General features: G+C 44.7%; 2 protein-coding genes across 2 annotated transcripts in view; one reads left to right on the top strand and one right to left on the bottom strand.

The window, feature by feature from the left end:
* The window catches only part of plxnd1 (plexin D1), a 59,351-nt gene extending 47,881 nt beyond the window's left edge, over nt 1-11,470 (top strand). Inside the window, exons 25-36 of the mRNA XM_035645191.2 lie at nt 821-1,019; nt 1,112-1,258; nt 1,422-1,578; nt 1,953-2,056; nt 3,118-3,181; nt 4,935-4,969; nt 5,487-5,591; nt 5,724-5,887; nt 5,980-6,127; nt 9,092-9,232; nt 9,337-9,411; nt 10,429-11,470. Coding sequence (XP_035501084.2) covers nt 821-1,019; nt 1,112-1,258; nt 1,422-1,578; nt 1,953-2,056; nt 3,118-3,181; nt 4,935-4,969; nt 5,487-5,591; nt 5,724-5,887; nt 5,980-6,127; nt 9,092-9,232; nt 9,337-9,411; nt 10,429-10,545 — 1,456 coding nt within the window. The 3' untranslated portion in view covers nt 10,546-11,470. The remainder of the gene's footprint in view (nt 1-820; nt 1,020-1,111; nt 1,259-1,421; nt 1,579-1,952; nt 2,057-3,117; nt 3,182-4,934; nt 4,970-5,486; nt 5,592-5,723; nt 5,888-5,979; nt 6,128-9,091; nt 9,233-9,336; nt 9,412-10,428) is intronic.
* A 196-nt stretch (nt 11,471-11,666) lies between these two features.
* Nucleotides 11,667-15,917, bottom strand: LOC118316929 (rhodopsin). The gene is made up of 5 exons (XM_035645230.2): nt 14,932-15,917; nt 14,533-14,701; nt 14,177-14,342; nt 13,391-13,630; nt 11,667-12,620 (listed from the first exon to the last, which is right to left on the bottom strand). Exons 1-5 carry the CDS (start codon nt 15,290-15,292, stop codon nt 12,489-12,491), a joined length of 1,068 nt encoding a protein of 355 aa, XP_035501123.1. The 5' UTR covers nt 15,293-15,917; the 3' UTR covers nt 11,667-12,488.
* Nucleotides 15,918-15,933: the final 16 nt, after the last annotated feature.

Here is a 15,933-nt window from a genome sequence, read left to right as displayed (position 1 = left end):
ACCCGACTGATTTCAGGCATTCAGAATTGCCGAAAATGTCTAGAAAATCTGGTCCGGACATTTTCTGGAGTTTGCCTTTCACATATTACGAATGCATCAGGAGATTGTCGGTGTCAGACACGTTCACACCAACAGGAACATTTGCGGAACGTCTGGGAAGAGCAGGCAGGAGGCATGATAACGGTGTGTGTGATATTCCTGGAGAAAGAGTATTAGGCTTACATTCACCAAGTGGCCTGTGCTGTAGCCTCATCCCTTAAACAACCAAATAGTCTCAATGTATTTACTGTAAACAGTACTAGGTATCCAATTATTACAACAGGAAAATTGTAACTTCTCCTATAAGACTCAGGTTGTATCTACAGCTGCTGTATACACAATAACAGCATCGGTAAGACTATCTTTGTTTATACTAGGTCATCTGTAGCTGCAGCTGCCCTACAGAGGTCATATGTTATGGTCCTAAAACTAGCCAGTCACTGTGGAGACTGTAGAGAAATTCCAGAGGCAAGACCACATCCCTGTGCCAGCTCAGCATCAGCACTTACGGACTGACTGATGTAGCCTCTTTCTCCTGGATTAATGGGGCTTTGTAAGGGAAATCCCCTGCACCTCTGGATCTAGTCACCCGGACACTCCCTGCGTTAGCTCAGGGCTTTATTTGGTTCTGCAGTCATAGGTGCTGTGGGGAGGAACCGTGTTGTTGTTTCTGTAATGTAGATATTTGTTTCTCCACTGACCACAAACGGACACAGCATGTTTTCGGGAATATGTTTTTGCTCATGTGTCCGCTCTGCTAATCTATTTTCTCATCCTTCAGATGCAGCCTCGCGTCTCTGCTCACCATCGCCCTCCATGGCAAACTGGAGTACTACACGAGTATAATGAAAGATCTGCTGGTGGACCTGATTGATGCCTCGGCTTCAAAGAACCCCAAACTGATGCTGCGCCGCACTGAGTCTGTTGTGGAGAAAATGCTGACCAACTGGATGTCCATCTGTATGTACAGCTATCTCAAGGTGAGTAAAGAAAAGAGTGAGGTTCTGCAAAGAAATGAAACAGATAACGTTCCACAGCTCTGATTTTTGACTCCACTGCTCACATTCTTCAGGAGACAGTGGGGGAGCCTTTCTTCCTGCTGCTGTGTGCAATCAAGCAGCAGATCAACAAGGGATCCATAGATGCCATCACAGGGAAGGCCCGCTACACCCTCAATGAGGAGTGGCTGCTCCGCGAGAACGTTGAGGCCAAGCCACAGGTCTGATACCTCACTTACTCTTAGTCCATCTTTCACATCCTCAGTTTTTCTTAGAGGTCAATGTCAAACTTACAACTGACCACTAGAAATGTTCAGTCTCGCTGAAATTCAAAACTCGTTCTTTGAAAAGGTATGAAAAGTATTGTTTTTGTGTTTTTTGCAGAACATCAACGTGTCCTTCCAGGGCTGTGGCATGGACTCGCTGTCTGTCAGGGTCATGCATACAGACACAGTCTGCCAGGTGAAGGAAAAGATCCTTGAAGCCTTTTATAAAAACCTGCCATTCTCCCAGTGGCCCCGAGCCGAAGATGTAGACCTGGGTAAGAGCGCATTTTCTCTGATTATTTTCATTCTCTCCCCTCCCCAGCCCTCCGAGGTATAGTAATCTCCTTTGCAAAAGGTCAATTCCTCTCATGAAGCTCAACTTACCTGAGGCTGCAATATAACAAATGACAGAATCCATCGAGGAGAGTGTACAGTCATAATCACAAAGAGTTATTGCTTTCAAAGGCTGTGGAGCCTGCAGAGCTGATTTGATTAATGGCCGGAGAATATTTGCACAGGTCGTGACACGGAAAGAGTATGGCTGCCCTCTGTCACACATATATTATTTTCCAAATTCAGGATGAACTCGTTTTTAATATCACTTTCCTTCCTTCTCTCGTCTCCTCTCCACCAATTTTCTCTCCTCCAGAGTGGTTTGACTCTGGGAGCAACAGTAAACTTCTGCAGGACCTGGACAACTCCTCGTTGATGGAGGATGGCCGAAAGAAGCTCAACACAGTTTTCCATTACCAGGTGAGTGTGTGTGTATATGTGTATATGTGTATATATATATATACCTGCATATGACTGTCCAAAACTGGAGTACACATACTCACACATCTCATTTATTGTGAGCACAAAGAAGTTTCTCCATTCAGCAGATGAATATATAAACACATTCACAGAAGCAGAAGACTATTTTGCATCAAGATGGACATATTATTATTATCTAATATTAATTGTTGAAGACTAAGTCATTAATAATGGAAGTTTCAATTCATTATTGAAGTTTAACATCTAAATTCTAATGACTTGTTATTTATCAAAAGTTATTTTGATACACATCGTTTACATTATTTATACTGTTAGTTGAAAATACTTGACTAATAATATATACTGCACCTATACTGTATTACAGTGTATACATTCAATATTAATATATTTTAAAGTACACTGTTGAGTATTGTAGGTAATTAAAAAAGTGAAAATGAAAACAAACACTGCTTACACATGAAACAAATGATCCCCAAATGTTTAAAAAGAATTTGGCCTTTTGAACTCTCATGAAGTTTTATAAGAAAAAAAAGTTTTTGCTTTCACCTTACCTTCCAGCAGCGCTATCATTGCCAATTACTGTGTTATAAAGAAAAATAACCACCGAACTAGTAAAATCTCATGAACTGGTGTATTTGTTTGGTAATGTCTACGTTCATTTGTGCGTGAGTAAGGAGCAGTTCAGTGCCCCTCGACCTTTGACCTGTTACCTGTACTTGTTAAGTGCTCTGTTTGGTTTGTGCTGAGCCGTGGGGACGGAGCTGTGAGAGCAGTGAGCTGCAGCTTGTACTAACAGTCTGGGTTCACTAGCAAGGCTGTTCAATCCATTTCACCTGGAGTTGACTTTAATGAGTCCAGCCAGGCTCCAGCAGACGAGCACCACCCGAGATGCACGCAACACACACTCATTCACACCTCTCAACACCACACTCCCCTTGAGGGCATGCTTAATGATGCTGTTCTGGTGCACCCTAGCTCACCTCTGACCTTGTGCCCTCTGCCCCCCCCCTCCTCTTCTTTCCTCTTCTCTCTCTTCACAGATCCCAGAAGGGGCATCACTTGCCATGAGCATGAAAGACAAGAAAGGGAACACCTTGGGGAGAGGTACGTCACCTTTAAACACGCCCACTTCCTGTCGCTTTGTCACCAACACTCACCCACACTTGGATAAATACACGCACTCACTGGATCACAGGAAACGGCACATGCTCAGTTGATCACAAGAACACGATACGCTCATGTAAACACGCATGAAACCGCACACCCTCCCGTTCCCGAAAGACACGGCGGACATCTAAACACACTCCCACCCATAAATCACAACACGTACTCTCCTGCTTCACACACAAGTTACGCCACTGCCTCTTTCCGAGCTCTTTTTTCAGAGTTATAGATGTATTCCATTAGCAAATGTCAGCTTGTGGAGAAAAAATGCGACGCAAGTTGGCCCATTGTCCAGCCTCCAGCCGTAATATAATGACTACTCGGCCGGTTGACAGATTAGTTTACATACAGCCTATAATGGCTTGTCCAGTTGCCGTCTAAGGTCGACCTTACATAATCAGCACCAGCCCAGAGCTCAGTTCTGCTCAGACTCTGTCCGTCAGAGCCTCTGCGCTCATTCATATTGGGCCAAAAATAGGCTTATGTGGACAAAACCTGGCTGCGGCTTCAAAGCATAAGGGGGGGTGTTGTGAAAGTGCATTGCTCCCTGGCTAATATAAAACATTGTCCTGCCTGCCTGTGATCACTGCTGAGGGTTTGGACTGAGGCCCGCTGGGCAGGAGCATCGCTGGCAGAGCAGCCTGTAATGAGAACACACTCACCATGTGTGTGTGCGTATTCGCACAAATCAATGTCTTTGTTTTTGCTGATGTGTGTGTCTGTCTGTGTGTGTGTGTGTCTGTGTGTGTGTGTGTGTGTGTGTGTGTGTGTGTGTGTGTGTGTGTGTGTGTGTGTGTGTGTGTGAGTGTGTGTGTGTGTGTGTGTGTGTGTGTGTGTGTGTGTGAGTGTGTGTGTGTGTGTGTGTGTGTGTGTGTGTGTGTGTGTGTCTGTCTGTGTGTCTGTGTGTGTGTGTGTGTGTGTGTGTGTGTGTGTGTGTGTGTGTGTGTGTATGTGTCTGTGTGTGTGTGTGTGTGTGTGTGTGTGTCTGTGTGTCTGTCTGTGTGTGTGTGTGTGTGTGTGTGTGTGTGTGTGTGTGTGTGTGTGTCTGTGTGTGTGTGTGTGTGTGTGTGTGTCTGTGTGTCTGTCTGTGTGTCTGTCTGTGTGTCTGTCTGTGTGTGTGTGTGTGTGTGTGTGTGTGTGTGTGTGTGTGTGTGTGTGTGTGTGTGTGTTTACAATAATTTACAGTATTTATTTGTATTTGTGTCTGCGTGTGTGCTTGGACATGCATCTACATGCTTCCTATCGTATCTGCTCATGCATTTGTATGAGTGTGTTTGTGTTCAGACCTAAATATAAACCAGTAAGGTTTAATGCTCTTTCCCAGCGTTGGTCCAGCATTACCATCTCATTACACCGGCTCCAGAGCCAATCACAGACTCTGTGTGTCTGTCTCCCCTAATCTCTCTCTTTTCTCTCTCCTTTCACTCGTAATCTTTCTCTTTCATTCTCTCAGACAGCTCCCCTCCCCTACCGGCCCACAGTCCACCTTAATCACTTTCTCCTCTTGCATGTACTTTATCTCCCTTGCTCTCCTGTCAATCTCGCTCTAGGTGGGGCTTTTTTCTCTCCCCTCTATGTGTCACACTCCCCTGTGCTCCCTCCTCCTGTCTCCTCTCATTCTCTCAGGTCTCCAACTTGCTGATTGCACATTGTTTCACGCTGTGTGTTTCTTTTTTTGTCTCTTTCTCCTTAGTCAAGGACCTGGATACAGAGAAGTATGTACATTTGGTGAGTATCTCCTCAGATTGTTGCTCTGCGTTTATCTCCAGAGCCTTTCCTGTGTATGGTGGTGTTAGTCAGCCCGGAGTGGGCCTGACAACAGAGAGAATGGGGGTGAATGGAGGTGAAAAGGAAAGCTGCTGAGAGGACATGACAGCATTAATGCCGCTTAAGCCCTTTTATAAACGTCAGCTAAGATATGGGCCCTTTGACTTTAGAATAATGAGTTCCTTGGAGCACAATTTGCCGGGTGACTAGTTAGTTTGACAGGACAGTTCCGTAGTCCTCTTTTTGACACATGTTGCTGGAATTTGACTGCTTCTTCTTTCCCCTGCCCCTATTTAGACCTGTATGAGCAAGTCAGAGACGTGATCCTGTACACAGCGAAAAAAAAATCTTTCCCAACTCCCATCTCTTCCTCAATTCTGTATATTTCAAAATACCCTGATATGGTTTCTGGATCATGTGTCTAAAGCATGATACAATGTAAATCCCCTCGACAACTTTGGCCTCTGTTGTGTTCCAGGTCCTACCTCACGATGAGCTTATGGAGACCAAGAGGTCGCACAGACAGAGCCACCGCAAAAAGGTCCTGCCAGAAATCTACCTGACCCGCCTGCTTTCCACCAAGGTGACCAGAAACAGACTAAAGTTACAGCTAGATATCTATGTTGTAGCTCTGCTTCATGTTTATAACGTCCAGCATCAGGAGCCTTCTAGAAATCCCCACATCACAGGATACCATGTCTCTTCATCTCCACAGGGAACTCTTCAGAAGTTCTTGGATGACCTCTTTCAGGCCATCCTTAGCATCCCTCCAGATCGCCCCCCTTTAGCTATCAAATATTTCTTTGACTTCCTGGAGGAACAGGCTGACAAACGGGGCATCACAGACCCGGACACCCTGCACATCTGGAAAACCAACAGGTAGACAACTTAACTCCATGGTTAAAGCCCCCCTCTGTTTTCCTAACAGCAAGTGCAAGGCTTTAAAACCTTTCAATTCCCTCTCTGTGCAGTTTACCTCTGCGTTTCTGGGTGAACATCCTGAAGAATCCTCAGTTTGTGTTTGACATTGAAAAGACGGATCACATGGACGCCTGTCTGTCTGTCATTGCTCAGGCTTTCATAGACGCCTGCTCCATTTCTGACCTGCAGCTTGGCAAGGTGGGTTTCTCTATCATTCTATCTACCTTTCTATTCGGGGGTTTTCATTAATTTACATTTTGGCAAAGTGCCACCATCAGAATTATGCCGAATGAGTTTACAGCAATTCCAGTTTGCAGTTTACCTTTGATGTGCAGCAGTTATCACAGATTTTCTTGATACTAATCAAAACCTAACCTCCAAGTTCTGGAGTTATAAGGAGCATATTCATCTGATTTCCTACTAATTTATGAATGTTTACTCACTATCTTTCTATCCACCTGTCCCCCTCGCTCCCCTGGGCAGGGACATGCAACAACTTGAAAAAACCTCTGATCTGTCAAACTGTAATTATTATTACAACTATTATATCCACCTGATTGAATATATGGTGGGTTGTATATCTGTGTCTATCCACACACACACACACACACACACACACACACACACACACACACACAAACCTGGTCCCCCTGTGAACCCTCATCCCAAAGCCTTCAGACTGTCAGCTCCATCTACTTCTGCTCATGTTATTTCAGCCCAGTCGGCTGAACCAAGGTCATGAGCACCAGGGTTCCCTTTTTCGGCTGAACGAGAATGTGTGTGTGTGTGTGTGTGTGTGTGTGTGTGTGTGTGTGTGTGTGTGTGTGTGTGTGTGTGTGTGTGTGTGTGTGTGTGTGTGTGTGTGTGTGTGTGTGTGTGTGTGTGTGTGTGTCAATGTCGTCACTGCTCACAAATCCGTCTCATCCCTCAGACACCGTGACCCTGAGCACGCTCTGCTTCCTGTCTCTCTCTCCGACTGACTTCCTCCCTGGAGGAAGTCGTGGACTCATCATATAATGCTCCTTTTTCACTGACGCACACTCTGATTTATAAACTTGATTTCAGCGCCAAAGCCAGTGCACTCAACACCGGCAATATTCACATGCACATTACCTGTGGATGCACAGACATACAACCAACAGCTTTGGGACATTTTTGCAGCCTCCTCATTAACATGTCGCATCTGGCTGTGCAAGCTCAGTGTGATGATGTCACCAGGTTCAAGGATATGGCCACATTTCTCCTGAAGGGTCAAGGAGAGTGACGTGACACATTGCTATATTTTCCTCTGGTGTTTACAGTCACTTGTTTGTGTGTGTGTGTGATGGCCTCGGGACAGGGGAGTGAAGGGTACGGGATCTGGATTAACAGGAGCACGGCAGGGGTGAGAGAGTGGTGGGAAACTGAGCAACGCTCGCTGTTTCCACGGAAACCCTCTTATCTGGCAAAATGCAGAGACGGAGGGCCATGGGGTCACAGGGGGGTTACCAGGCAGATGGACGAACAGCAGGAAGTGACCTTGCGGACAGGAAGCGCGAGGGTCCCCGATCAGAAAGAGCAACTTCAGTCCCCCAATACCTTCAACACACACGACTGGGTTCACGCACAAACACACATACACACATTAAGTGACACAAATAACCCATGACACAGAAATATTAAGGCGCGCTGTAAGCACATTCAACGATGCTAAAAGCCGAAGCTATTTTCCCAGTCTTTTTCCCTGTCCTACTTTCTCTCTGTCACACACACACACACACACACACACACACAATCAGCACCAAAAGACCTGCACACGCCCACTCGCAACACTAGTCACCACTTAAACCCGAACATGCCCACAACCTCTTAGCCCCGCTACTTTCGTTCCTGCTTGAATAAGCACCAGCGCGACGGTCTGAAAGTGACGGTGGAGAGAGTGGCCGAGGTATGAAGGAGTATAATTTAGACTGGAATGTTCCTTCTCCAGCTCTGGCTTTTTGAGTCTCCTGTTGTGTGGAAAGGAAACAGTTCCCTCCCTCCATTGTCTCATTTCATGCTGGCTAGGACTGGGTCATCCACAAATAACATCCAGTAAAAATGAACAGCTCCTTATTCCACCAGTGGTTGAAGAATTAATAAAAGTAAAAAACAGCAATACCACTTTGTGAAACTACTCTTTTACAAAAATATATATATTATCATCCAAATATGCCCAGTATCAAAAGCAGAGGTCCTGGTTGGGTAATTGAAATTTATTATTATTATTATTATTATTACAGTGGCCCCCATCAGAGAGTTACATAATTGTACATATATATATATAACGGGTGTATTTTGTTTTTTGAAATAATTTTTACTGATGCATAAAAGAAGCATTTTAACGTTTCAGCTGGTCGATGTAAAGCTTAGTTTAACCCCTCCTAAGATAATAATAATAATAATAATATATATATCATATAATCAATGATATCATCATAAATTATATTCTTTTATTTATTAAATCTTCATTCTGCAGAGTAAGGAGTAACTTGCTTTCAGGCAAATGTAGTGAAGTAAAAGTACAATGTTTGCCTCTAGGAAGTAGTGATGTGGAAGTATAAAGTAGCATAAAAATAAAAGTAAAAGTAAAAGTACCTCAAAATTGTGCTTGATTTTGTTTCCCGAGTAAGTGTTGTTAGTCACACTGCACCACTAATTAGGGCCTGATTGTAGAATGTACAAGCCTTTTTCCGGTCCAGTGATGAATTATTAATTTACCCTAAAAGTGGATATATGGCGCTGTGGGTCATTTTATATACCTGCTGTAGTCAGATTTCCATAAAATGTCCAATCATGTATCTGTCTGTCCATGACCTCAGCCTCACCATATGAACATTCAGTCTACACACAACATCGCTGACACCTCATCGTAGCTGATATTATGCTGAATGCTTTTGGAAATTTAAATCCAGCCTCCCCCTGCGTTCGCATTTTGTGGTTTGTGGATTTTGAAATTTTTCTTTTAATGCATTCCTTTGGATCTCAGGCTTTTGATGTCAATCCCAGTCTGTGTCATGCTTGTTCAGATTTGTTTCAGGCTAACGCGTGAGCAGAGTCACACCACGCCAAAGTAATGTCAGTTAAAAGCTCTGACATGAGCGTCCTGACTGAGGTGTGTGTGTGTGTGTCTTTTTTAATCAGGACTCCCCGACCAACAAGCTGCTGTACGCCAAGGAGATCCCAGAGTACAAGAAGAGGGTGCAGTGCTACTACCGGCAGATACAGGAAATGGCACCTCTCAGTGAGCAGGAGATGAACGCTCACCTGGCTGAGGAGTCACGGGTGAGTCAAGTGCTCACAGTGTTCCTGTGTGTTTGTCATCTTCACATTTATTTTTTTTAGATCCAAAATCTAATATAACAGTCTGTCCGCTGTCCGTCCTGCAGAAGTACAGGAACGAATTCAACACCAACCTGGCCTTGACAGAAATCTACAAATATGCCAAAAGATACAGAACCCAGGTAAGAGATTCTTACGTTACCTCTCTGTCTTTCTGATCTCAGATTCATATTAGATACGCGGCTCGTGTTCAAACTGGCCCACCTTTCTGCTGCCACATCACCTCAGTCACTCCCTTTCGCTGTATCGCGTTCCACAGACGAGTATCAGAGACATATCACTGTGGAAGATCATGTCCATGATGAGAGATGGATGAAACTGTAAACAGGCTCACGACTTATCACATAATCATCTGGACAAATATCTACACTAAGTAGCCATTTTTCTTTCTTTAAGTGTTTCAGCTGGTAAACATTAGATATGCATCTCCCAACCAGCAGCCACTGCTCTGTGACCAATCCCCCCCTCCATCCCACAGACAGTCTACCTTTCACACTAAGCAAACAACATGATGTTTACCTTCTCTTTATCCACCACCCCTATCTGCTTAATGGCAGTGTTACGTTGCTGCCTCATATCTCGTGTTTCCCTGTTGAACTAGGCCTCTCTCGGCCCCCGCTGTCCTCCCCCAATGTTTCCTCAGTGCTGGGACTATTCTCCGGAGAGGCTTAGTCAGTGGTGACTGTGCCTTAATGGAGCGCCCTCGTGATAATACAGTTTAGCTGCTTTCCTCTGTCATGCTACTGCACTGACGTGGGCCAGGGGCTTAGACTCAGACTCACAGAGCTCTGTGAATGGCCCCTGATTGCCTATTCTCTCGCCCCAGCTCGGTTTGCTCTGCCCCGTAAATCCCACTGATACGGTGACAACTACTGGGCATGAAAAACAGAGCAGATGTGGGTTTTGTAAATATGTGAAGAGCAGAGGCTTTTGTGGTGCGGAGGCATGCGTGAAGGCAACGAGAAGAGGCTTCACTTGCTCCACTGCCGCTCTCCCTCTCTCCCTCGTTTCAACTTTCTATGTCCAGGCAGGTGGCCTGGTTTTTTTCCCCTCTCCCACACAGATAGATGCATGAATGCTCGACAGCCACTGAAAGTCACCTTTGTTGTGTGTTTCTTTTTCTGTCTCCGCCTGGTCAGGTGGTGAACGCGCTGGAGTCGAACCCCACTGCACGGCGCACTCAGCTGCACCACAAGTTCGAGCAGGTCATTGCCCTTGTGGAGGACAACATCTACGAGTGCTGCAGTGAAGCCTGAACCTGCCAGCCTCTCCTCCTCGCCACCTCTTTCTCCTGCTGACTGCTGCCTCCTCTCCCGCCTACACGGTTACTTGGGAATGTCGACCACTGTGGAGTTAGCCTTCACGAGTGTCATTGTTATTCCCACAGACTCTAACAAGCGTGAATGGTGGCGGAGCAAAGGACTTAAACGTGCCTCTCAAGTGTTATATATTTGCGAGGTGTTCCTCCTTTCATCTGGGAATGCCGAGCAAGTTTCCCAAATATTTCCCCATGAGACGGGCAGAATTCCAGTGTGGCTCAGCTATGCTTTAGAGGGAATGTGTAGTAGCTCGGAGATGAGGCTTTTTTTTCTGGATGTCTTTACAGTTACCGGGAGCTACAGGAAGCCCTGGTGGCAATCTTAACGCACTGAACCCTTTTCTGAAGGGAAACGAGCCAATGATGCACTGTACTGTATTATAATGTCCATAGCAATATTTATAGATGTGTTATAATTCTTTCAGGTGGCCTGTTCATCAGGATGAGTAGGAAGGGCCATGAAGAACTCCTCCCATTCCCTAAAGCCTGCATTGTTCTCAGGTGTGATTGGCGAAGACGGGGCGACTCGCTCCCGTCGCTGCTCTGAACAATGTGTCTCAATGTGCTTTGCAGGTTGATGATGGGTTGAGGAGAAGAGCAGAGAGAACTATGAATGACTGAAATCAGTGAAATCAAATGTTGTGTAGTTCACTGGGAAGAGCTGCATCAGTATAGAAGTGTTGATTCGTGTTCTTGTAAACAAATGAATATCATGTTGGATTCCGACCAATTTAAAAGAGGGAAATTAACATTTATGGAAAAAAAAAAGTGAGCTCAATATAATCTGAGGAGAGACTGTATTTGTGATGCCAAATGACTTGTCAGAGTTTGTGAAATAAATTACAGTATTTAGAATTTTAAAATGTCTAATAATGACAACATTTATTGGATGAAGTCTAGGAGTGCTTCATTTCTGAATGCATTACAGCATCACTGTGAATTTTGACATTTGCACATGATTTAGATTTCCCGTTACCCAAAATCTCACAAACCAGCATCTGAAACATCTTATAAGCCCTAGTAAACGTTCTCATGGTGGAGCAAGTGAGGGAAAAGTCATGCATTTAGCCTTTTTAATTATTGCAGGACACAGAACAGCTTCCACAAGACCATAACCTTTACACAATGAGCAAAATAATATCTCTTTAATACCCACACGGCCATTCTGACATCCACTCAGATAAATTAACATCCACCACACATACATCCAGTTTCTTGCAGGAGGCGCATCCAGTTTCTTGCAGAAGCTCTTCTCCGGTCCATCTGGTCTACACTCATTTCAAAGTTAATGCTAATAGCAAACTAAACCCTTTAGCTTCATCACCATGAAGACAAGAAGAGCGACAGAGAGACCAGAGGATAGCGCTGTCTGAAAACACATGAGATATCTAAACAAATTCATGACTAATCTCGACTAATAATTTCATAAAGTTGATTGTTCAAAGCGCATGTTGGTGGAGATATAGCTGTAACAATTACTTGAACAAGAGTTGATCATGAAAATGATGCAGTGTGGGGTTTTTGCATTGGATTTTCTCCTACTATGTGTTTGCTTTTTTGTGTGTGGGGCAGTGGGGAGTTTGGAATGTGTTCAGTTGGATCATCTGGCGGACACCGCCCCATTGATGCAGGGTTAAACTCTGTGACGCCAGCTGAACACTTTCCATGATTGATTGGATTCAGAAAACACATGCTGGCTCTTCAGCATGTCAGTCCCCGCTAAGGTGTAGCTGTGCCACTGCAGTGAAGACACACGGAGAGGTAAGTCAAGAGGATTGGCCAATACAACACAGGACTGCTTGGCAGTGAAGGGTCCCTTGGTGTGCAGGGACAGATGGGACGGTGAAGAGGAGGAACTGGGGGGGGGTTGGTGTGGGCAGGTTAAGTCGGGGCCACCTGACTGGAGGATATAGATGAAGTCTGGGTTTTGGAGGTAGCGGCAGCCGTGGCGGCGTCATCGTCTCCAAACGGGTTCTTTCCACAGCAAACCGTGGTGATCATGCAGTTCCTGAACTGGAGAAACAGAAGAGGATCTGGATCACGATTATCACGAGACACTTTCAGTCAGTGGTGGAAGAAGCGTTCAGACGTTTCACTTGAGTAAAAGTTTAAGTATTCCATCACAGGTAAAAGTACTCTCTTCAAAATACATAAGAATAATATTAGGTAATAAGTGCTCGTTACACAGAACATGTCCCCCCTGTTGTATTATTTCATAACATCATTAGACTTAGACTGCAAAAGCAGTGTTTTACTTTTCCAGAGGGAGCTATATGAAATACTGAAGATATATAATTCCGTAATGTAGGCCACTGTTTCCCAAACATCTGGTTGGGGACACATGTTTTATCTTGAATCTTTTTGGGTCTTGAACAGTTATTTTGATTAAACTATGCGAGGAGTTAAGTGGTGAAGTGTCAGCGCCTAACAACTCATTGCTTCAGAAATCTAAGGGGAGGTCTCAACACTGCTTTTTTTAGTAACGTTTCATAACCCAAAAAGGTTGAGAGCCACCATTTGAATTATTAACAAGGAATTTTCTTTCACACGCATATAATATATTTTTTTAATGTAAAATGTTAACCTGAAAAGTGACAGCAAGTGTTAGATAAATAGTGCGGTAGTAGTAGTCGTAGTAGTGGGTAGAAGTATTTGAAGTGGTGCAAAAAAGTGAAGTGGAAGTAGGATGCAGCATTAAATGGACACACTGAAGTGCAAATACCCCAAAATTGTACTTGAGTATGTACTTGGTTACTCTCTCTCTCTCTCTGGGCCCCACATACCTGTCTGTTTAGCAGAATGTAGATGACTGGGTTGTACAGAGCAGAGCTCTTTGCGAAGAAGGCCGGTGCCGTCATGAATACCGGTCCAAACTCAGTTCCCTGATTGGCAAATATGTACCAAGCCACGGTGGCATAGGGCACCCAGCATATCAGGAAGGAGATCACCATGACGATGACCAGACGTGTCACCTCTTTCTCGGCCCTCTGGGTGGTTTCAGACTCCTGCTGTTGGGCCGCAGCCTGAGCACAGAAAAACGCAGCTTCATTTATGAAATGCTAATCTATGTAAACAGTCAGTGAGTTAGTAATGTGTTCTCACACTGTTGAAACGTTGTTTACGTCTGTTATGGTTTCATCATCAGCAGTAAAACAAACTTGGTATCCATCATTAAATCAAACTATCCAATTATACATGCACACATACTTATGAATCAAAGAAATTACAGATGGATTTTTTAAATAACAGAAAGGCATAAGATGCCTTATTTTTTTTTTTACTTTTTATGACTGCTAATACATTATCAATGTGGTTTTGCTATTATTAATGAGGGCATCAGGGTGACACAGTGGGTAGACAGCCTGCCCTTCAGCTGAGGAACCTGGGCATAAGCCGTAATTTTGGCAAGGATCTACCCTCCTGAAGTGCCCTTGAGCCATTGAACCCCCTCGCATCCCCAGAGACCCTGATCTGTGATGCTCTAACCTCCCTGCGGAGCGGAGAAAGGTAAAAAAAGAAGAAGAAGAAAGGATTTCTCCACAAGGATATACGAGGTATCACGTTCTTACCGCTCGCACAGTGCAGAGCAGGCGACCGTAGCAGAAGAAAATGATAAAGAGGGGGATACAGAAGTGGAGGACAAACATATAGATGACGAATGAGGTGTTGTTGATCTCAGGTTTGGGAGTGTAGTAGTCAATCCCACAGGAACACTGCATTCCCTCCGGGATGTACCTGCATCCACACGTAATAACGATCTCAGAATTTCCATCAACACTATCACACACCATATTTGCTATCAAAGTAAGTGTGCTGAAAACATGGACATAATCTCTAAGGTGGTTTGTTGTGTAAACGATCAATTCTATATTTGTATGGTTTGAAAGTCTGGTGAGCACAGTGCGGACACTGAAACATACAGTACCGGGACCATCCTAACAGAGGAGGCGCAGCACAGGTCAGGGCCATGATCCACGTGAATGCCAGGCCAGCGATGGCATGTTTTTCCCCAAAGCGGAAGTTAGTCATTGGCTTACAGACCACAATGTAGCGCTCGATAGCCAAAACCACCAATGACCAGAGGGCAATCTCCCCTGAGACGAACAATAGAGCAGGATTCCATTTAAATAAAGAACATACATCTGATATTAAACATCTGTAATTATTAGATTTCAAGTAGTTTCAACAACTAAAAATGCATATTTAAAAATATTTTCTATTATGAAAGAGACACACAAAGGATACAATTTACATTCATCAAGATGAGACTGGAAACATGACATACCGGTGAATTTAAACTTCATTTCATGTTTGTCTCTCTCACCTCCTAAGGTGGCGAAGAATCCTTCAATGTTGCAGCCGGTGACCCCCAAGATGAAATATCCATGCAGGGCTGTGTAAAGAGTGACCGTGAAGCCCCCGACGACCATGAAGAGGTCGGCCACCGCCAGGTTGAGCAGTATGTAGTTCAGAGGGGTCCTCAGCTTCCTATGTTTCACGGTGACAAAGAGGGTGAGGAAGTTGATGGGGAAGGCAGTGATGATGAGGAACAGCATGTACGCAGCCAGAAGAGAGTACTTCCAGGGCTCAGCCAGGTAGTACTGCGGGTGCTCAAATGGGCTGCGAACCAACCCCGTCTTGTTAGACATGGGGACGTAAAAGTTGGGTCCTTCTGTGCCATTCATGGCTGCTGGTGGTGATGGTTTTTTTCTTCCTCTGAGACCTTTTCACTGAGTAAAAACCGTCTGTCTCCTCTCAGAATGAAATACTGTGAGGGCGTCTGGTCATGCAGCTGAAGTGCAAATGGGGGGAGAAAGGACAGACGAAGGGGCCGATCTTGTGGAAGTAAGCTGTCCTCTGCCGCCCTCCAAGGAGATGCGGTACCTTTTAACAGGCCGGGCGGATTAGGGACATGCATGGAGCAAAGTGTTAGCAGAGATGGAATTAAGACAGTCTCAGCCTCACTCTCTCCCACTTTCACACATGCATACACACAACGCACTACAGGAGGAAACTCCAGAAATAACTGTGCAGTATGTTAAACATTTCCAAAGTAATTGGCTACAGCTATGGCCATTCAAACCCCACCATTACTGTCATGTGCATCAATGCATCATCAGAATGAGATGAGAGGAGAGGAAAGGAGGACGGCAAAGATGGAACCAGTCTCTGTGAATCAAACCAGCCGGAGTGGACAAACTACAGATGACATTTTTTGAGCAATCCAAGTTATTTACATCATGAAAGCCTAATCCCTAACCACTGCATTATGCGGAGCTCAACTCGTAGCCTTAAGTGTAATCAGAATCAGTGGGGCATCCCGCTC

Source organism: Scophthalmus maximus, chromosome 3, assembly GCF_022379125.1.
Source record: "Scophthalmus maximus strain ysfricsl-2021 chromosome 3, ASM2237912v1, whole genome shotgun sequence".
NCBI classification, from domain to species: Eukaryota; Metazoa; Chordata; class Actinopteri; order Pleuronectiformes; family Scophthalmidae; genus Scophthalmus; species Scophthalmus maximus.
This window is presented reverse-complemented; position numbering and strand designations above follow the sequence as displayed.

Coding starts and splice junctions, on each gene's coding strand:
- LOC118316929 (XM_035645230.2), bottom strand. CDS start 15,292: ATGAATGGCACAGAAGGACCCAACTTTTACGTCCCCATGTCTAACAAG. Junction 14,702..14,931: donor ATTCTTCGCCACCTTAGGAG/GTGAGAGAGACA, acceptor TGTTCGTCTCAG/GGGAGATTGCCCTCTGGTCA. Junction 13,631..14,176: donor TGCTCTGCACTGTGCGAGCG/GTAAGAACGTGA, acceptor TTCTGTGCTCAG/GCTGCGGCCCAACAGCAGGA.